The following is a 22,605-nucleotide window of genomic DNA, read 5'->3' on the forward strand; positions in this document are numbered from 1 at the left end:
ATACTTCAAGCTTCCAAATATTCTTAAGAGGTTTGGAAAACTGTAGCATTAGACAATGATCCGCACCCTTAATAATGAACTATGAGAAGTCATTTATATTATACAGTGCCCCAGCATGTAAACACATTCTTACATTGCTATTGTGCATATTTATACCATAACCATGGAAATCAAGGAGGAGAAACAGACAATGTTCGTACGGCATGTTCTTGTTTACAGAAGCTTATAAGTCAAAACGTTGCAGAAATTGAAAAGAATGAGGCAATTTGGCTCAGGATAACATTAAGTCAGATCAGTGTAATTATTACTTGTAATCTAATCCTAACTCTTAGGCCCTTTACTGATTACCTGCCTTACAGATTAAGTGAGATCTCTCCCTAAATAAATATATATATATATATATATATATATATATATATATATATATATATATATATATATATATATATATATCAGGTTTATTCTAAGATAAAAACAAACAGCCTGTGCCACAAGTAGGGCACAATGCAGTAATAGTGCTTTCCGTTATATAACGCATACATTTAGGTAGAAGCACCTACAGAGAGGACCAGCTGATATAACTACACAATGCTGCCCCAGAGAACACACATTTAAACCAACAAATGACTGACAGTCATTGTGACCGAGCGCTCTGGAGAGGTCTCTCTATAGACAGAGACAGTATATGTAAATAATAGAACCGGATTACTGTGCACTAATACAGCTGAAATGCTGCCTGCCATGTGTATGATCTGTAGTAACCAGGAGAGATACAGAGAATTCTAGTGTTAACAGTGCTCAAAACTGCCAAATAATGGTCATATTTGTGTGTGTGTGTGAGGAAGAAATAATGGGACACAGGAATGTGTGCAAAATATGTGCTGCCATAAAGTTATTGAAAAAAAAAAGAAAAAAGTCTACAGATCTAATCACAAGGGAACATGGCGCTAAGCCCCACCTCCAGCGACACCATGAATCTACTTCCTTTTTCTCAGAGGATGAAGGCAGCACAAGGAATGAGCATTCAGGGCTTACAAATAGCATGCACATATAGGTGCTAGAGCTACAAATCATTTCCTTTTAAGACTGATTTGATAAACGCCCCCTGTTACGGCCATCAGATTGTCAGCTTCATGGAGAAGATTCCAGGTTACTTGTGCATGGTTTGATGTGAACCTGGACCACTGAATAGATCTGGCCTTGAAAACGCAGGTAAACTAGCACAGGAAGCATCCAGACAGACATCTTTGTCCAGCACAAGGTGCATGACCCATCAATATATGGACACCTTGCTTAGTTACACAGACACCGGTTACACATCCAAAACGTGCAACATTTTTCAACCAAATGCATAAGGGGTGAAACTATTTTGTGGAACAGTTTTTAAGAGTTCACTAACATGTTTTGTCCATAACAATAGTGATCTTTCTGAAAGATTACGTGAAGACTGGACTTTAAACCTTTGCTGAAGTTATAAAACAAATAATATTTTAAGACCAGGTTGAGCTATATCACAGCTACATACTTGAAGGCCACAATACATTCAAACAAACTGTAATTTCTCAGGGATAGTAAGGATTTATTTACACTGTGCGTTCAATAAAATAAAGTGACAATGTAAACTTTGACATTGTCTATAGAACTCAATGGTTGAAGCTTCTGTTTGGCTCTTGGATCTGAGCAATTGACTAAACCACAAATAATAAAATTGTTTTTGGCTATTTTGTCGCATTCAATCTAAATATATGATGTATTTTAAATCACATTAAACAAAAATACATCACATGGCTCTTTCCAAGAAATCACCCAGACAACGGCAAGTTACATCCCCTACTGAATGCAACCAAGTACAGAATAAAAAATGACTTGAAAAACACTGGAACACTGGAGGTATATACACACAACTTAACAACAAGACAAACTTTCCTAACTGTTCAAATCTGTGTTGGGGGTGTAAAAAGGTAATGGGCACAAGACTCTGATCCGTTTTGGCACTTGTCACATTTTATCCAATAGCTGTAAAGCTTTTTCTCAATTACATATAATAATAAAAAAATATATATAATAATTGCTTCAAATCACAATCATAATACCAACTGTCTTCACAGATAATTAATTGGGCTCGATCTATGTACATTTGAATTGGTTTAAAAAGATATACAGTGGTTGGGTAATGCATTTCCAAACACAAGCTTCATCATGAAGATCAAATAACATTCAAAGCAAATCCAAGAAGGTTTTAAAAAGCACCAGGGGATGGATATAAGGATATTTCAAAGACATACCATAGAGAGACCACTTAGAGACCTATGGTAACTCTGACAGAGTTAGTCTTTTGTGTCAGAGATGGGAGAAACAGTCAACAAAACCTTCAACAAAAGCCCAGGTCTTAAGCATGTGGGAGACCCTGCAGACCAAGTGGGCAAAGCCTACCACTACACATCATCCCATAAACACTATTCCTATTGTGAAGGGGTGGGTGTAGTTGCCTCAGTTGGCTACAGACACTCCTCACCTTTGCGGGCCAAGGGAGTGAGGGATTCCCACTTTGGCAGCGGGTGTCTGGAAGAAGTGTTTTAATTCCAATTGTAAAGCGCTACGGAATTTGCTGCTGCTATATAAATAAATGTTGATGATGATGATCGCCTTACCATGCTCAGAGGGACAGGGAATCATTTTATACAGCCTCTTTAGGGAAATGTTCACGGGTCTTTAATACCAGTAAAAACCTAAAAACAGCCCGAGTGCACTGCCAAGGCGAGCGGAGCCAGAGAGGATAATAATGGAGAACAGATTGATGTGTAACATGACACAAAGTTTTTGAAAGGCTTAAAAACAGTTACAAGATAGCTGGCTCCTATCTTTTGGACCTGGCTCCTTACAGATTAATTTGTCCAGGCTTGTTGTAAAGGGAAAATCCCGAGAAGGGGCAATCACATGGCGAGCTCAATGGAGTATTTTTAGTAGTCCGACTAATATCTTAATAAAGCTCCATCGTGGAATCTCAGCTGTTGGGAACAATGTGTAATGAAGAGTTCTGCTCTCGCACGCTGTCATTTTGTTCACCATTTTCACTGTTGGAATAAAAAAAAAGTACAAAAAAAAAAAAGTGCATCACGTGGGAATTTTTTCTAAATGTTCTCTATCAGCAAAATGGTCCAAACAACTACTTTCCTCATCAATTTTACAAATGTAGCTGAATTGCACAATTCTCCCCATGCCCAGAGGTGTAAACTGTTATTCCCTTACCTGTCTCCTTTCCCGTCGAGATAACGCGGCCCCATTGAGTATTCGCCACAGCATTCTTGCTCCTATTACGGTATCGGTCCAGAGAAGACGGAACCCATGGTAATAGTGCTTCAACTCGTCCATGACTCTCTGCCCTATAGACTTCTTTACAGTCTCCACCTCTGTATTTGGACTATAAACAGGACCTCCCTCTTCAAGCTTTTTATTTTTGTCCTTCAAAGATTTCAGTGATTTTTCTACCACGGAGTCGTCCAAAAGGGGTCTTGTAGAGTGCAAACCTCTGACCGACAAGCACTGGGCTCCTAAACTGCCGCTGCCGGAGAGAACCCTCCATGTTGGCGATGAATTGTGGACTTTAAAATAGGCTCTTTCAGGTCTGTTAGTCCATGAAAACCCGTTACCCCCGTCTCCTAGTGAAATGTAAACAGGATGGGCAGCAGTGCAACTTCGAAAATGTGAACTTCTATTTAGAAAATAAAAAAAGACATCATTTAGAAAATTAATGAAGATATAACTGTTTAGCATAGAGCAATATCATGATTAAATATATATATATATATACACACATATTTACATATACACACACACACGCCTTGAGAACTTGAAACCATCTAATTTCCAATTCAATAATGGTCTTCCTTCTACGGTGGCTCAGTGGTTAGCACTTCTGCCTCACAGCACTGGGGTTATGAGTTCAATTCCCGACCATGGCCTTATCTGTGTGGAGTTTGTATGTTCTCCCAGTGTTTGCGTGGGTTTCCTCCGGGTGCTCAAGTTTCTCCCACACTCCAAAAACACAGGTTAATTGGCCGCTATTAAGTTGCCCTTAGTTTCTCTCGGTGTATGTGTGTGTTTAGATTGTAAGCTCCAATGGGGCAGGGACTGATGTGAGTGAGTTCTCTGTACAGCGCTGCGGAATTAGTGGCGCTATATAAAAAGATGATGATGTTAACCATTCATTTCAAAAGCCTGTTATTGTAAAGTAAGAGACACAGTAGGAGGCCATTTGATTGAGTACAGATAATGTTCTCATTATAATGTGTTATTCAAGTGTTCATTTACCTATGAAACCCCCCAGTGGCTTTGAAATCACAGATTTAATAGTAACCTATTAAATTTGTGGGGTGGGATTTGAGAGACTTTCATAACAATTTTAGAGTAATTCTAGACAATTTAGGGTGTACTTGGTAAACACAATCCATCCTATGGGCTCACGTGTTACATGTTGAATAATACAGTTTAACCTGTTTTTAAGGGCATGACAGACAGCAGTATTCCTACCTGTGATTCACCAACCGTAGAGAAGTACAACCAAGACAGGCACGTTCTGCAGAAAGACAAGACTAATCTGTTAATACCAAAAGGCTTTTTAATGCCATTCTCAGATTAGATGAAAACAAACATCAAAATAATTATAAACAAGTAACAGTAATTTTATAACCTGTAATATCAGAGAAGCACAAACACTAATGGTGAGCTGAAGCGCAGGTCACCCAATTATCCCACCAGCATTCGTACAGTCATATGCAGTTAAGCCAATAACTAATGGTGTGTACATCTGACTGTAGAAACTGATGAAGCCACACCAAGTTCTCTCCTCTTTTTACAATGTCATTATATATATCAATATCAACAAGGAAGTACAGTTGGGAGAGTTAGATTAAAATGTGTCAGATCGCTCTGGTGAGAATATTGTGGTCTGTATACAGGTGAGTGGATGAGGAACTATAGGACTGGCACGTAGAAGTTATAGTGAGCTACATTTCATAATTAATCCCTCCACAACTAATGAGCCCTCTCGTACCACTGGAGCAGGCATCTTCAAGAAATGTCTAATCCTGCTAGTCTATATGTTGTCTCCTGCCCCTTCCATCCTACTCTACCCTCTGCTCCATTACACCTATCACCCTCAATCTCACCTTTCCCGTCACCCCTCTTCCTTCTTATAAATTCAAAGCTGAAGGCATCAATCAGTGTCTTATTATATATTATCAATTGCACTTGGCCTTGTACTTTAAATGGTGAGTCCTATATGTGATAATATACTGTCATGTCTTGGATATGTATCATGTCACCCATCCTCTAAATTGTAGGCACTCACAAGCAGGGCCCACTGTACCACTGTCTCACGTCTGCACCTCCTTCACCAACCTCATCTATAATCCTATTTTATGTGCAGTCTGTATTTTGCATACTTTGTAAATGTCTGGTCGGTGAGGAGTGTTGGGACTCCATACAAATAACCAAAGAGGATGATAAATATTATTCTGTCGTTATAAAACGGATAAGAGAAAATATGTTCTGACATTGAAGGTAAGGTTAGACCAGCGTTTCCCAAAATCCAGTCCTCAGAGACCCCTAACAGTGCAGGTGTCCAGGTCGCACAGAGCGACAAGTGATAATTAGTACCACTAAAATGTGTCCTAGCAAGGAGATCTGGAAAACATGCACCGTTCGTGCCGTTTCTGGACCGGATGTAGGAAACACTGAGACAGACAATATTAAACATTACTCACATTAATAAACTTTTTCATTTGGTCTGTTCACAAGAAAGAGCTACAAACACTAAAGGCTAGGAACACACCGATTCCATGAAAAACCTCTAATCAGCCGACATCCGACCGCTTGGTCAGATATCGTGTGAGTGTGTATAGTGACACAATGATCTAAAGTCGTCCCAAAGCACTGATCATCATTTCATTTGGTTGGTCGTAGTGTTTAATGTTTTCTGACCAATCACGTAGTGTGTATGCACTCTAAGGATAGCACAAAAGCTACCCATAGCAATCCTGGCTGCCATGGATGCTACAGGCTCCTCTGATTCTAGTATAAAACCCACAAAAGTTGAGACTGTTTGCCATTATAAAATGCTGGTGGAACTGGATGTGAGCAGGAACAGGAAGCTGCCAGATCCGTTGTAGCTTCTCCTTACTCCACACACCGAAATAATTACCAGGATTATAAATATAATATAAGAGGTTGCAGTCAGTTACTAAAAAGCTGCTATAATAGATCTAAACCTAGAAGCAGAAGAGATCACTTTCAGCAGAGCCTGCAGACTGTACAGAACATTTCTTATCCAGGAGACTGCCAGACCTATGCAGCTTTACCACTCCCTCTCTCCTCCCAGTCATTAGGGATTAAAAGACAAGAGGCTAAAATCATTTAAGGAGTACACGTACATGTTATAACAGCACAGAACCAAACAATAACCAGTTTACACCAGAAAGGAAATACCAAAAGGGCGCTAGGTAGGACAGAGACAAGTCAGTTGGAGTCTACACTACAGCCAGTGTCAGTAACTCAGGAGTCATAACCGTTTCAACCTCCCTGTAATGGAACCATCCATTCTCTCTGCATTGTGTTCCGCCTCACAAGGAAACTACTGCACAGCTTCCTCTCCTGGTGTCACAGAACTGGCAGCATACATTGTAATAACATCTCCTGCTACTATATTATGTCAGCATACAAGACTTATTTTTCAAAACATTTTACTCAAGTTTAAACCTTTTTTTTTTTTAAATATATATCTATCTTGCTGAATAAATAAAACCACTACTCTAACGAAGATCAATGAAAATGATATATTAATCCCAATAAACTTCCTTGATGCATTAGCAAAAAATTTTTTAAAAAAATCCCTTTATTCTACATCTTGAGAAATCACAGGAAGTGCATTGTAAAATTGCTTACAGAAGAACATAAGTTTTAGAACATTATTATTGGGGGAGGAGGGTATGGGATGTGGGCATCATATTAAAGAACACATAAAAAACAGCCAAACACTCATTAAAATATTTAGCATTTAAAAGATACATAAAAGCACTGCCTATAGAACACAGACGTGACACATGCAGAGGCGATACTCAAATCTCATGGGGGAAAAAAGGCAACAGAATTACAGAAAATACCTTATAAAAATAAGAATTAAAACGTATTGTAATCAACTGAAGAACTTCAACACAACCATGTCTTTTTAAAAAAAATAAAAAAAATAAACTGAAGGCAATAAGCTAAAACACTTACACCTCAAATATAACTAAAAGTGAGCATTTCTGTAACATATGCTTAGGATGGTATAGTTTGGTATACTGAAAAAAAAAACTACATGTTAATTTAACATTACATGTTCACTCTAAAATACATACATGTTATTTTTATTTGCCCCACTTAGCTATAAAGGAGGGGAAAAAAATAATATTCCTGGGTCTTGTCTGTGAATGAATGGGCATCAAACCTAGATTGGGAACCTATGAATAAAATGATGGTGAACTAATATGTATTAAAGTGTGGCTGTTATGTATGCACACAGGAGGCTGCCATTTTTTTTTTAAAGAACCAATTTTCACGAGAATGCAGCTCATCAATCCCCTATAGACTAATGGTGGGTACACTTTAAACACTCCTAGTACAATTACTCAGTAGTAGGAACAAATAAAAGAAATCTGACTATTATTCCAAGTACAAAATAACATGTTGCTGTGTGAGTCACCTACTCAAGGTCATGGAAATACAATCTAATGAAAACCTGTCTATACCAGCTTCCATGTAATTGTGTAATAGCCCAGTGATTCTGAGGGAGTACTGTTCTCCCCCCCAGCACAGAGGACTAGGGTGGTGGTGCTGGGGTTATATCTGTGTGGATTACCTGGTAGTTTGTTAGCGTTAAAGATTTGAACTAATTTGCTGCCATCTGAAAGGAAATCTGTAATCTGCCTGAATGCTGCATTCCTTCAGCTGGTGTTTTGTATTTACACCAAATTACCATTACTCAGCAAAGCAGCTTCTTAAACAAACTGGTACAACACTGCTCGGTGTGATGTCAGAAAAGGATTGGTTCCTCTAGTCAACATCCCCCCCTCCCCTTCCCTAAAAACACGAATATCAGATCTGAATTACATTGGTTTGTTCTCAGACATACCGATAACAGAGATACATGTGTCTACTCCCTGTGATCAAATCATTTAGAGATGCTGATAGGCAGGAAGTCTGCTGTGCATGGGGTAATTCATATATAAACTCTCAAATACCTTTATGTCTGATAAGCACCAGAGACTTCCACGTACATGTAAATATCATAAGTAGCTCTTTAAATAATCCAAATTATGTCCCAGTCCTTGCATTCAGAATAAAGTGCATAACAGAACAGTAGGACTATGGATAGTAATACAGCCATATACTTTTTTTTCCCCCATGTCAAAGAGCATATTTTACTATGCAATTTACTATATTTTACCTATAAGTGCTTTAACTGCTGGATAACACGGGGCAAACATCCACATTATCATCATCCTTAATTTATAAGACTCCACAAGATTTCCGCAGCGCTGTACACAATACAAACAGTAGACCATACAGGATAAAACAGTACAGAAACTCTTTCACCAAGTCCCCCATTTTTCCACCCCTTAATTTTGACTGGAACCCCGAATTCTACCACGTATTGTTCCACTTCTGACATTTTAAGTGTTACCATGGCAGAGAATTCAGTTATTTTCTAGACTTATATGGCTGTAAATAATTAGGGCTAAGTATGTAGAAATCTTCTAGCTATTAACGAAGACCACACCTGACGTGGAAAAACGAGCGAGGTTCCTGAGCTGTACAAGGTTCTTCATTTTACTAGTAATGTCTGAAAACGGCATTTGATGTTACATGACAGCTTAAAAGTAAATTGTGTGGAATAGAAAAAGTATATTTTGAATGTAATATGGGTTTTCGTTGCACAAGCAATTATTATGGATTATGGTTGGGTGGGAGAAGGGGCACGGAGAGCCGGATCCTGGGTCATGGTTAGAAGAATATATAGAGGGAAGACTGTCCAGGAGGTTAGTCCTGATCCACTGCACCTCAATGGGGAGGGTGCAGCTGTGCTGGGGGAGAAGATGGCTTGAAGAGATTTTAAAATAGGAACTGGGGGAAGAAAGCAGCAGTGAACAATATAATGTAGGTAAGGAACGGGGCTTATTCAATGGGGAAGTGGGAATAGAAATATCAAAATATATGGCAACCAATGCCATACAAGAATAAGTGAACTAGAATGAATGATGTTATAGGATATGATACAGTTGTATCACGGTGACATGACTGGGCGATGAATGTGGAAGGATAGAGCAGGTTTAGGAGGTATAGGAAAGATAAGATGTAGGCACCAAGACCTGTCCAGCCAAAGCATGCCTGAAACTTTTAATTATGCAGTCCTTATGGGTAGATATACACTGAGAAAAAGAACCAATAAAGAACGGATTGGGGTATGTTAGAATAATGGTTGTACCGAAATATGATCATTACAAACTGAAAGGGCAGCAAAGAAAAATGAGGTCCTCATGGATGATAATGAAACTAGTGATTTGGTAAAGGAAGTATACGTTTAAAAGACAACTACCTTCTACAAGAGAAGGAACAACTAACGAGATCGCTGCTGGACGTGGTACTATCAGACAGAACACATGTATCTGATGTACAGATGAGGGGGCATTTAAGGAACAGCAATCACAACACAGTAGCGGTTCAATAAAACCTGTGAATTTTAGAAGAGCAAAGTTCAATCATCTCAGAGAAGCGTCGCAGATTGTAGACAGGGAATGAGCGCTCTTCAATAAGAGCACAGACCAAATGGGAATTTTTATTAAATAGTTTGAATAATGTTGAAAGCAAATATCATATTGCAACACTGTTTCTAAGAACCAAAGGCAACCAATATGATCAAATAAGAACGTATTAGCAGTAATAAGAGGGAAGGAACATCTTAACAAGTAACTAGAAGAGACTGAAAATGAATTATGGAAAGAAATGTAGCAATATGTAACATTGAAATCAGGTTAGCAAAGAATAAAGCTGAAAAAAGGACTGGTAAGGATAGCTAAAATAAAACAGATAATGGTGGGCAAAGATAACTAATAGGTGAAGATAGGTAAAAAAACACTAATCTTAAGCATTTTGTCTCTATTCACCGAGGAATTGGATGAGTCAGTACTAGCAGACTGTTGTACTAATCTATACAAAGGTGAACCAAAAAACGATAAAACAAAAATGATGAACCTGCGAGTCTGACTTCTATTATCCGTAAATTACTTAAAGGGATTATGAGGGATGTAATTTTGAAAAATAAGAAAGCAATTTGATAACAGTGTTGGCGAGGCTTTCTGAAAGCCATGCATAACAAATATGATATATTTACAACTGTAAGCTGGTAGTGCAACATATATTACTTGTATTTTACTAAAGTGTTCAGTATTGTGCTGCATAGCAGTCTGGTACATAAGAGAGTACTAGGTTTAGTGCAAAAAGTATGTACATGGGTGGAGAACTGTTGAAGGATAGAAGGTAAAGGGTAGTTATAAATGGAACATATTCAGACTGGGCTAAAGTTATTAGCAGTGTATCACAGAGACCAGAAGTGGGTCATGTCCCTTTAAATCTTTATTAAAGACCTTGTAGAAGGCCTATAGAACGTAAGAAGTCTATATTTGCTGATAACACCAAGCTATGCAGGGTTAGTGACAAAGCAAAATAGTAACTAAAAATGATTTAGTAAAAATGGTAGTCAGCCACGACATGGTAGCTGAAACTTAATGTAGGGTTATGTAGCTAGGCTGTGGTAAGAACTATGCTAATTACACATTAAATGGAATACAAATGGAAAAAAAAACATCTGGAAAATCACTTAGAAAGAAAAAGCGATGGAAAGATGAGTAACAGCACTCAGTGCCAGGCAGTGGCTGCAAAGGCAAATAAACTTACTAAACGCACATGATACAAACAATGTACGAGCTCAGACCACATCTGGAATATGAAGTGCTGTTTTGGAAATTTCAGCGTATGAAGGATATAGAAGAATTCAGAGATGATCAAGTTCTTTAATAAAGGGAAAAAAAGATTAGAAAATCTACTTTACTTTGAGGTGAGGGAATGGGGACACAATGATTTCTCTAAGTTTTTGTACCAAGGACAAGGGGTCATCAATTTTGAATAGAAGACAGGTTTCACTTTCAGTTTCTTTACTGTAATGGTCATTCCAATGTGACAGTGATGACAAAAGAGTGGATTAGATGTCTTTCTTGTAGCTATAATTAGCCCAGACCCACCCCCTTGTGAAGACAATTTGACAGCTGTTACCCTGGGGTTTTGTTTTGTCTTCCTCTGGGTCAAAGCAATTAAGAGTTTATGACCAGTCTAACTCAATGGACCTCTCTCTTTTGCAACCTTTGTAACTATAGTACTTTATCTGTTTTTTATGGAAGAGCTAGTATCTTGCGGTCATTCAGTAGTCAGCCACAGCTCACTGTTTCATCTCCTCAATCAACATGTGAGATAATCCTCTCACAACCTAGTTGCTTGGAGGCATGACCCAATGGTAGACAATGGGGGGTATTCAATTGTCCGCAGGTCCCCCCCCCCCCCCAGGGTTAAAAACAAAAAAGTAAAAAAAAAAAGAAAGAAATCTCCCGCGGGTTTTTAACTGCAATACCGACCGTTTTTAGTTAGCGCAGCGCGAATTCAATTGAAAAGGAGGGTACGCTGCCCCAGCGCGTTAAACATTGTGTTCGCGAGTTTTTAGGGGAGTTTTAACGCAGTCATGTATAACACAAAAAAAGGTTTTGCATACATTAGATTGCTTTACACATTGATTGTATCTACATTACAGTACTTTCTTTAGCATATTTTTTAATTGAACTATTTTTTACCATAGAATTATCTATACCATGTCAAAACACATTACTACATTCATATTTGTACCAATAAAACATATATAAATATAATTTAGTTTGTGATTTTTTTTTTATTTCATTTTTTCACAAGAAAATCAACTTACACAAGTTAGGCATTAGTGATAAACATAAGTTTAACTTTTTTTTCCACATTATTACATGATTTCAAATACTTTTCAGAGGTTTTTTTTATTTTTAAACACACCCCAAAAAGGTGCGAGATAAAACAGCATATTTGCCCGTTTTTCCCACCGCGTTAAACAACAATTGAATAGCTTTTAACGCGGCTGCCTCTCTCACACCCTATACTAATAACAGACCTACTGGAGCGCAAGAGGACTGTTTCATAAAAAAAAAAAAATGAGCGTGAAAAATGGAATTGAATCATGGGTAAAGTTAACCCGCTCGAAAATGATTTTAAAAAAAAAACAGCGCTAAAATTAATTAACGCAGTCAAAAAAATAAAAAAAAAAACTCGCTGACAATTGAATACCCCCCCAATATGTTTGACATAAGTGGAGGCAGTTTATGAGGTTGTTGGAGGCGTAACCAGGTACAGAAAGGTCTGAAAATGTGGCAGAGAGCAGACAATGAGGTGGCAGACACAGCTCCCCAAATTATTTCATAGCCTGCAGTAATAACAAAATTAAGTGAAGCATATATACTATCCCTTGTGCTAGGCACAATTAAAACACAAAACATTTTTAGGTCAGTGTACCTTTAAGAGGTGATGACCACAGCAACCAGATTCTGCCATTGCACTATTGCAATTTAAAAAAATGAAAGCAAAAGTCTGGCTGCTGTGGTGTAACACCATAGCTCCCTGTGTCTTTATCCTAGGGAAATTATACATTTCCAGACACTAATTAAAATTAGGCATTACATAAGATTACAATATTAATATTAAAGTAGCATATTTTATTTGAGATAAGGATAGATAGGTCCAATTTCTTCCAGCTAATTCAATAAATACCGTATATACTCGAGTATAAGTCGACCCGAATATAAGCCGAGGCACCTAATTTTACCACAAAAAACTGGAAAAACTTATTGACTCGAGTATAAGCCTAGGGTGGGAAATGCAGCAGCTACTGGTAAATTTCAAAAATAAAAATAGATAACTTAACTGAATGCTGGCCCCTCGATAAGGTCTGAATCATGCCCTATATCCTTGTGCTACCTCCCCACACTATATCACTTCCCCACACTACAATGTAACAGTGTAATGTGGGCTACTTGAAAGAAGAGAGATTGCTAGACTAATGAAGGAGAGAGCGAGATGGCTGCTATTTCATAAATAAATAAATAATAATAATATAAATCAAGGGGATTTTGGGATTAGACTGCATCTGAATCTTAATAATGATAGCGCTCAATTTTTAATATACTGGTGAGAAATAGCAAAAACAAATGTATAAAAATTGACCAGACATTTAATTTAACATAAGAGGATAAATACAATCAAAAGATGAGACAGGCAATTGAATTATGATAAAATTGTGATAATGCTACCACATAAATAAGGCACAAGGTTAAAATTTATATATAAAAGAAACCAATGTCCAGTGCATGGCATAATGTATCCAATGGCTACTTCCGTGATTGAGCCCGGGAAAGCTGCTAACAACAAGTCTATGTAGTAGGTCCCGTAAGAACAGCCTCAAACCAACCTTATAAAATTTGATAGTCCACAAAGAGGAAGGGAAGTCCAGCGGTTCTCCTAAGATGTAACCTAGGTGACAGAAAAGGGGATCCCCAACAACAGCGCGAATTCCACGCTGAAGACGGTAATCCACGGAGGTAGTACAGAGAGCGTCTGAGTTCAGCTGTTCCCGACGTGGCTCTGCGCAGTGTGACGTGATGTCAGAGGTCACTCTGCACAGGCTCCACATGCACCACCCACCTTGCCCGCTCTGCTGCAGCCTGCATTGCGCTCAGTACGGCACCTCACTCTGCTGCCGCCGGCCACCTCAAGCAGGTATTTTTCATTGTCCTGGAGCTTCACTCGAGTATAAGCCGAGGGGGGGCTTTTTCAGCACAAAAAATGTGCTGAAAAACTCGGCTTATACTCGAGTATATACGGTACTACCAAGAGAGGGCACTATTACTTCCACGATATCTTGTTGATATGCCCAGGTGTATAAATTTTAGGAGCAGAACCAAAGAGATAATTAATGGGAATATTTATATAACTTGCACTGAAACAAGTTACAGCAGCTACAGAAATGTCATTACCAAGGAGGATTTTTAATTTTTGAGTTTTCTAGGATATATAATCAATGCAGTACATTTATATAGCTGTTACTTAGCAAGTATGGATAATCCAATCTATTAATGTATAAATTTAATAATATTTTAACCAAATGACGCAGTGCTGGCTTTGTTACAGCTGTGTTTGGATTATTCAAAGCCCTGTCTACATGTGTCATACAAAGGCTGCCCGGCCCACTGCGTGCCGCAAAGCGTAGACTATCAGCCTCCAGGCGTGCCACGAGGCACAGACCCTGCTAGCCTCCAGGCGTGCAGTATAGAGGTATACGGGAGGTATCATCATCATCATTTATTTATACAGCGCCAGCAGATTCCATATCGCTTTACAATTGAGACCAAAACAGTAATAAAATAATGCTAGGTAATACATGCAAACGTAGAGGTAAGAAGGCCCTGCTCGCAAACTTACAATATATGAGACAATGGTTTGATCCACATGGTTAAATGCTACATCATATTGAATATTTGTCCTGATAGAATGCAAAGGTTACAAGTATTTAGTGGGCTGTGTGATCAGTCACACAACTGTTGGTCAGAGGGTTGTTGTCTTGTGTTAGCTGTGTAGAGGGTGGTAATAGGGTAACCTAGGGAGATTAAGAGGGTGGTAGAGGAATATTATAAGCTTGTCTGAAGAGGTGGGTTTTCATAGAAAGCTTGAAGGTTTGAAGACTAGAGGAAAGTCTTGTGATGTGAGGGAGGGAATTCCATAAAGTGGGTGAGATGTATGTAGGTGCAAGTTTGATGATGGCCTTGTATGTTAGCAGAATAGGTATATGGGAAGTACAGATAGTCCCTGCTCTGTGTGTGCGGTATGGATGTATATGTGATGTATGGATGGTCCATACATCACACTAGCGGGGTGTACGGATGGTGCCAGGCCTGTGCGTGCGGGGTGTACGGATGGTGCCAGGCCTGTGCGTGCGGGGTGTACGGATGGTGCCAGGCCTGTGCGTGCGGGGTGTACGGATGGTGCCAGGCCTGTGCGTGCGGGGTGTACGGATGGTGCCAGGCCTGTGGTGTGTATGGGAGGTGTGGATGTATATATCATGTATGGATAGTGCCAGGCCTCTGTGTGTGATGTATGGATGTATATATCATGTATGGATAGTGCCAGGCCTCTGTGTGTGATGTATGTACATATCATGTATGGATAGTGCCAGGCCTCTGTGTGTGATGTATGGATGTATATATCATGTATGGATAGTGCCAGGCCTGTGTGTGTGGTGTGGATGTATGTATCATGTATGGGTAGTGCCAGGCCTGTGTGTGTAGTGTGGATGTATATATCATGTATGGGTAGTGCCAGGCCTGTGTGTGTAGTGTGGATGTATGTATCATGTATGGGTAGTGCCCGGCCTGTGTGTGTGGTGTGGATGTATGTATCATGTATGGATAGTGCCAGGCATGTGTGTGTGGTGTGGATGTATATATCATGTATGGGTAGTGCCAGGCCTGTGTGTGTGGGTGTCATACATTATACATGGACAGTGCCATGCCTGTGTGAGAGCTGTAAGAGCATCTCCAGGCCTGCACAGTAATGTCTAGGTGTATATACATGGTGTATATACATGGTGTATATACATGGTGTATATACATGGTGTATATACATGGTGTATATACATGGTGTATATACATGGTGTATATACATGGTGTATATACATGGTGTATATACATGGTGTGTATGGATGACACAGCCGTTTCTTACCCTTGACGCTTTCTCCTCTGCTCCAGACATGAGGGGTCCTGGCCGTCCAGGAGGGTCGCGGAATACAGCCTCTCACCAGCAGGGCAGCCATGTTGTCAGGACGGGTGGAGCGGCGCAGTGTAGAGTTCAGTCCCTGCGGTGGATCTTGGCTGGATGTTGTCCCATGTCCCTTGCCAGATCTCACTCCTCCTTCATCTCCTGACTGCGCACAACCTACAGCCGGCGAGGGGGCGGGGCCACATGACGTCAGGACACGTGACAGACTTAACAACTACCGCCGCGTCCTTCCCGGTTATTGGCTGTGAGGCGAGTGATAAGCCAATACGTTACAACCTCAGTGGCCATCTTGTTTACTGGCACAGCTGCGAGTGATGTAAGGGCTCGTAATGTAAGTCAATGTCCATCTTGATTATGGGCAGGAGGCAAGGTTGTGACTTTGCAAATACTTGTTACAGATCAATCAGTCATAGTAAACGGAGGGGGCTATATGTGCCTGGGATCTCCCCTCCAGACAGGATTTACTGAGCAAAATATGAAGTTGCACTAACTTCCTTATAGAGGATTTGTCTTTAATGCTTTCTTCTGATACTAAATGTAGAATTTAGCAGAGTGTATACATAAAATATGATTCAGATTGTTTTGGTGAAAGGGAAAGTTGATTTTCACCCCTATAAAAATCATGTGTTGGCTTCTGTCAGTACCTTTATGATTAATTTCTCCCATGACACAATGTCCTTTGATTTTTCACCTGTCTTCTAATATCAATAATTTGATTTGTACATAAACATTATTTATGCCAGGATAAGAAAATATACAGTCAATATTCTACTCACAAGTTCCCATTTTCCTGGTATTCATCATGGGAGCATATATTGGGCATATAACTAGCTGACCGTTAAAAAGTGGGTAAGCCAAAAATAAAGTGTTTATTCATGACAATGATTCTCAGATTTATTTCTCAAAAGTAGGGTCCATTGGAGCTTCTTGTAAGGCATGATAAAAGTGTTCTTAGAAGTTCAGCTAGCGCTGCCTTACAAATTGTCATGGGAGAAACATTTGCAAATGCTGCTCACAAAGCCACCGACTCCCATAGTCACATGGTCTTTAATTTCTGAAGGAGGATCTTTTCCTAAGGCCTTGCAGGACAGATCAATAACCTTTAGAATCAAGTTAGCAATGGTCTGTGAAGAGGCAGCTTGACCCTTCTTGTCTGCTGAAAGGATGACAAATTCTGCTTTTCTCCACTGTTCTGTAACATCCAAGTAGGTCTTTAGTCATCTAACCAAGTCTAGCTTGTGCCACAATTCTTCTTGAGATGTCTGTGGTTGAGGAAAAAAGGTAGATACGATAATCTGTTGATTAATGTAGAAAGGAGAAGTTACTTCAGGACGAAAGCCCTGTAACAGACTCAGGGGTACTTTATACTGAAAGGATGTAGTTAGTATAGGGTTTATTGTGAAGATAGAGTTTGTATTTCAGATACTCTTCTAACTAATGTATAAAAAAAAGACTGCCTTTAGCACCATATGATGTGGATTGGTTCAAAAAGCTGAAATACCAATTATTTTAGCACAAAAGCCATGTTCTATTTAGGTGAAGAAGCCTAATTGTGGCTATTGGTTTAGAGATTTCTTTCACAGACTGAATAACAAGAGGATTCCGAGACCATTGTACTTTCGACAAGGCCAATGGAGCAGGTATTTGAACTGTAATTATGCTGAGGCATAAGTCCTACTGGTGTGTGGATTTGAATAGTTCAATGACTCAAGAAAGTAATCTTTCCCACATTCTGCAATATGTTACATTAGTAGCCATGCTCCTTTCTTTTAAAGGCTGTCTAATATGGAATAGGAAATATATAATTACAATAGCCACATACTCTCAATTTTCATGCCATCAGACTGATCACCTTGATATCTGAATGTGCCCTGCATTTGAAAATCCTGATATTATGGAAGAGGACAGGGAGGATACATTATCAGAGCCCACAAGAGAGGGCAACAAGGCCAGATTGGTCAGTATTGTAGATTCGCAATTATCTCCAGTGATTTGATTTTCAATGTGTTTTCTTCGATACTCTCAAGATGTTTAGAATAGAAGGTAGCACATATATTAGAACCATCAGCAAATTGAGAAGGTACATTCTCCCTCCATCACTGTAGCACTAGCACCATGATGTAAAAATGAACTTTGTTCATCAATTTCAGTGCCATTAGATCTATTTGTGGCATGTCCTATTGCTTTAAGTAATGAGGGCTTACGGCCCATTCATTTCTGTCTATGAATTTTCTCTGCACATCTCTATATAGTTTAGCATAATTATGCCACCCTTCTTGATGTATTGCACTGTGTGGCAGATTGAGAACTCCTTCAGTGTTTTTTTCTCTGGATGCACCTTCTCTCCACTATATCAGCTGGAGTACAACAAGGCTCTGTATTCGGCCCTGTACTCTTCTCTATCTATGCTACTTCCCTTGTAAAACAAGCCCCTTTCGATTTTACTATCATCTCTATGCAGATGATACCCAAATCTGTCTCTCCTCTGCGGATCTCTCACCATATGTATTGCCCCGCATTACTGAATGTCTCTCAAGCTCTCTGCTTCGGTGTCATTCTTTACTCAGAATTGTCTTTGTTCCCCACATCCAGTCCGTATCTAGATCCTGTTGCATACATGTAAGAAAAAATTCCAGAATACGCACATATCTTACACATTACAATGCAAAACTTTAATACATGCACTCATTATCTCCCACATTGACTATTGCAATACGCTGCTTACTGGTCTTCCTCTAACCAGGCTCTCACACCTACAATCTATCCTCAATGCATTGACACTCAATCTCCAAACCTTTAAGCATTCCCTGAAAACTCATCTATTTAGGCAAGCTTACCAAATTAATGAGCCAACCTTTTAACCTCCATAGACCACCACACTACGCAGTTCACATAAACTTCCATTTATTCTCCATGTACATTCAAAACTCCTCTGATCCCTGTCTGGATCACATAGTCCCACTAAACACTTTTTTCCCTATCTGGTGGTACCAATATGCATTAAGCAGCACTTATTTCTCTATAAGATGTAAGTTTGTGAGTAGGACCCTCTTACCGCTTTGTCTATCTGTTAATACCCTGTCTTGCTTTATACTTATTTAATAAATGTTAATAAATAATGTCAATAGCTCTGCCCTTCCACCATTAACTGGGCGAGTTTGTACCACTTATAAGGAGTTAGCTCCGTGTTAGGTCTGTCTACCTATGTCTGGCCTGGCCAACCTGTGGCTCTCCAGGTGTTGTGAAACTACAAGCTCAACATTCTTTGCCAATAGATAGACAACCAAAGGCTGTCAGTCAATGCCGTGACTTGTAGTTTCAGAACACCAGGAGAATCTGATAGCTCTATTACTGCTATCTAAGCCTGCTCATTTGGATTGCTGTACACTGTGTGCTGTGTTCCTGTTCATCCTGCACCTGTGGCTGTTTCCTGTACACAGACAATAAAGGTCTTTTGTTTTTAACGTCCATTACTCGACACTACCCACTACTGACTGCTACAGTATTGTCCAGCTGGAGCTTCATTGAATGATCATTCAATAATGGTGAAAATGCCCTTAGAGTTTGAACTGCTGCTTTTTCTTGATGATGTTTAAGAGAGACAACACCAAATTCTGTGGCCACAGAACCTTGGCTATTCATTCCAGACAATACGTGCCTCAGCCTTTTGCAATGGCATCCAAAGTGATGCTGTGGTTGAGAGATTTGCTGTTCTTCAAATTGTATAATGAACTTATCCTAAGATTCCCGCGACCTCAGGCACTGTGTCCCTGCTTCTTCTCTTTTCATGAGTGAGATCTCATTCCCAAATAAGCATATTTTACATAGAATGCGACTCATCCCTTTGCAGCTTTGGGCTGCACCTAGACAGCATGTCCCTATCACCGTTAGCAGCAAAAGGACTAAAAAGCTTTAATGCTTCTAGTAATACTTTCGAAAGTGCTATAACATTGTTGCAATTTACACTGACATGCTAACTTATCAAAATATAATATTACAGTGATTATGCCCAACAAAATCTAGTACACAATTGTTAATGTCCAGAAAAATCTAATGTTACTCGTGATATGTATAAATAGCACAGAACAACCATGTTTGGTAGAAAGTCTTATGGAAGTCCTTATTTACTAAAGGCTGAAATTGTAGAAAAAATATAAGTCAATGTAAAGTATATTTTTTTCCCTTTCACATGGACCTATAGATGTCTCTTACATGCAGTTTCACTTACAAGCAAAATGTTTGCCAAATCTAATTTTTAGGGATATATTTACTAAACTGTGGGCTTGAAAAAGTGGAGATGTTGTCTATAACAACCAATCAGATTCTAGCTATCAGATGGTGAAATTTACTAAATAAATGATAGCTAGAATCTGATTGGTTGCTATAGGCAACATCTCCACTTATTCAAACCCGCAGTTTAGTAAATATAGCCCTTAGGCTCAGTTGCTGTGGACTAAGTGTGATAACATCTCACTGTTAACTGAGATTGTTCGTATATTCCATTACTTTTCACTTTATAAGCTGGCCGGAAATTGTAGGAAAGTGACATAAACACGGGCCTAGGGTAGCAAGGTTGCAGGGAAGGCATTTTTCACATCTTCACTTTCTATTCTATATATTTTTACAGTTTACATATTAAGATTTAACAATGATCTGCACTAGGACCGCTTTATTTTCATATATTTATTTTATACAGACCGAAGCCTAGGGACATCAGTGTTCTCCCCAGCACTTATTTCCCGGGTGCTCCACCTAGCTGCTGAAGCCCAACAGAGTACTATTATAATAGAATAAACCATTGTTTCTCCTATTAGAAAAGGCACTATGTGAGCACTACAGCCCGAAGTGTGTGTTAGACCACTGAACACCAATCCTGACAGGTGTGGGCACTTACCTCTAGCAATTTTCAATATTATTATGAAGTATTACAACTGCCCCCATCCGGCTACTTCTTAAATGCCACCCGGCTGGCAACAATTTTTGGGGAGAACACTAGACATGAAAAAATATCTCTCTGGCATGTTTAGAAGGTAGCCCTCCATTTATTTAATTCAGGACTTATTGAAAGATATTAGTCTTACACATGTTAGCAAGGAGAATTTAAACTTTTAAAAATTCCCCGATTACTTTACAAATTACAAAAGCTATTAAACCCTTAAAGGTATCACACCATGCCTAGATATTAATTCAAGATCTTTTACAAACTGTTGCATGATCACAATGCATAACAGTTCCCTACAGTGAATTTGCTTACATAAGAGTGCCTCTCTCTAGGTGGCAACCTGCGAAGCGCGATAGACCACCTCTAGCCGTCCTCATAATGCCACAATGTTGTCATCCCCTTGCAAAGGCATTCTCGCTGACCACTCCTCTGTACTCTTCTAAGTCACAGCAACTAGTGGTTTAATTCAAACTTCTGTTTGACTAGTAGAAGCTGCACAGTTCAGTGTTAATCTACTGCCTGAAATCAAAGCTGACACCACCTTAGATTTCCACTGAACCGAATCACTCAAGTTAATTTGATTAAATCACAGCGCTTTATATCCATTGGCTTTTGGCGTTTATACACCTGCTAATGTGGAGAGAACACTAACCTCCAATAAAGAGAAGGGAATTAAAAAAAAAGTATGAGGCTGTTATGCTGGTATGGGGCAGTGGTGATATTCTTGGTATTAGGGCAGTTATGCTGGTAACAGGGCAGAGCATGGGTGGGAATAGGACTGTGGTAGACATAAGACTGATGGGCACAGACATTATTTATTTGGCATGAGGGATGTTCTTCTGGGTGTAAGAAGGATAAATGACTGTGATCAGTGTGACACTTTTATACTGTGCACAGGGCAGTATATGCTGAGCATAAGCATATTGTATAAGCATGAAACTGATATTGTGCATAGGTCCATAGTATATGGTGCACATTGGACTGCCTGAATGAGATTACTATGCTGGATACAAGAAGCATGTGGTGGGTATGAGACAATTATGCTGGGTCCAGGGCTCCATATTGTGGGAATATAGATGTTACGCTGAACACAGTGCCGTTTGGTGGGCATGAGGATATTGGCCACATGACAATTGTGGGCATGGGTCGGTTTCTGGATTTAGGAAAGTGGACAATATGTAAACATGTGCATGCCCATATTCCGTTTCTGGGAACTGCCCCCAGAAATTCAGTCACTGCCCACTTTTACAGCATTGCCGGCCCATGTAGAAATGCACAAGGTGAAAAGAGTGAAAATGTCACTACAAAGTCTACCTTTATGTGTCTAGATTAAAAAAAATGCTCAGTTTAGCCTCATCTGTGTAAAATTCATCCTGATAGTGATGGGACATGACGTGTCACTAATTTGTCATTTAGTTATTTTTACAATTTGTCAGAATGCGCCTAGAAATGCTTCCCATAGATCGACACATAGTTTGCCCCATCTCTGTGAGTGTGAAAAAAAGTAATTTTGCAGGGACAAAATGTTCCTGCTTAATTCTCATTTGCATAATCTCCTCCCACAAAATTAAACCTATTTTTTTTTTAATGTTGCTGCTTAACTAGGCGCATGCCTTCTGCACAAACTCCTTCTATTGGAAGATCCAGAATTTTGCATCACCATTTTCTTG

General features: G+C 39.3%; 1 protein-coding gene across 2 annotated transcripts in view; it reads right to left on the minus strand.

Annotated features, from left to right (window-relative positions):
- LETM1 (leucine zipper and EF-hand containing transmembrane protein 1) overlaps nt 1-16,158 on the minus strand; it is a 35,924-nt gene extending 19,766 nt beyond the window's left edge. For both annotated transcript variants that reach the window (XM_075194186.1, XM_075194185.1), the window contains exons 1-3: nt 15,935-16,158; nt 4,531-4,586; nt 3,250-3,712 (exon numbers count right to left, since the gene is read on the minus strand). In XM_075194186.1, the coding sequence (XP_075050287.1) occupies nt 3,250-3,712; nt 4,531-4,586; nt 15,935-16,027 (612 nt within the window). In that variant the 5' untranslated portion in view covers nt 16,028-16,158. The remainder of the gene's footprint in view (nt 1-3,249; nt 3,713-4,530; nt 4,587-15,934) is intronic.
- Between the last annotated feature and the right edge of the window lie 6,447 nt (nt 16,159-22,605).

This window comes from Mixophyes fleayi, chromosome 1 (genome assembly GCF_038048845.1).
Source record: "Mixophyes fleayi isolate aMixFle1 chromosome 1, aMixFle1.hap1, whole genome shotgun sequence".
In the NCBI taxonomy this organism is placed as follows: Eukaryota; Metazoa; Chordata; class Amphibia; order Anura; family Limnodynastidae; genus Mixophyes; species Mixophyes fleayi.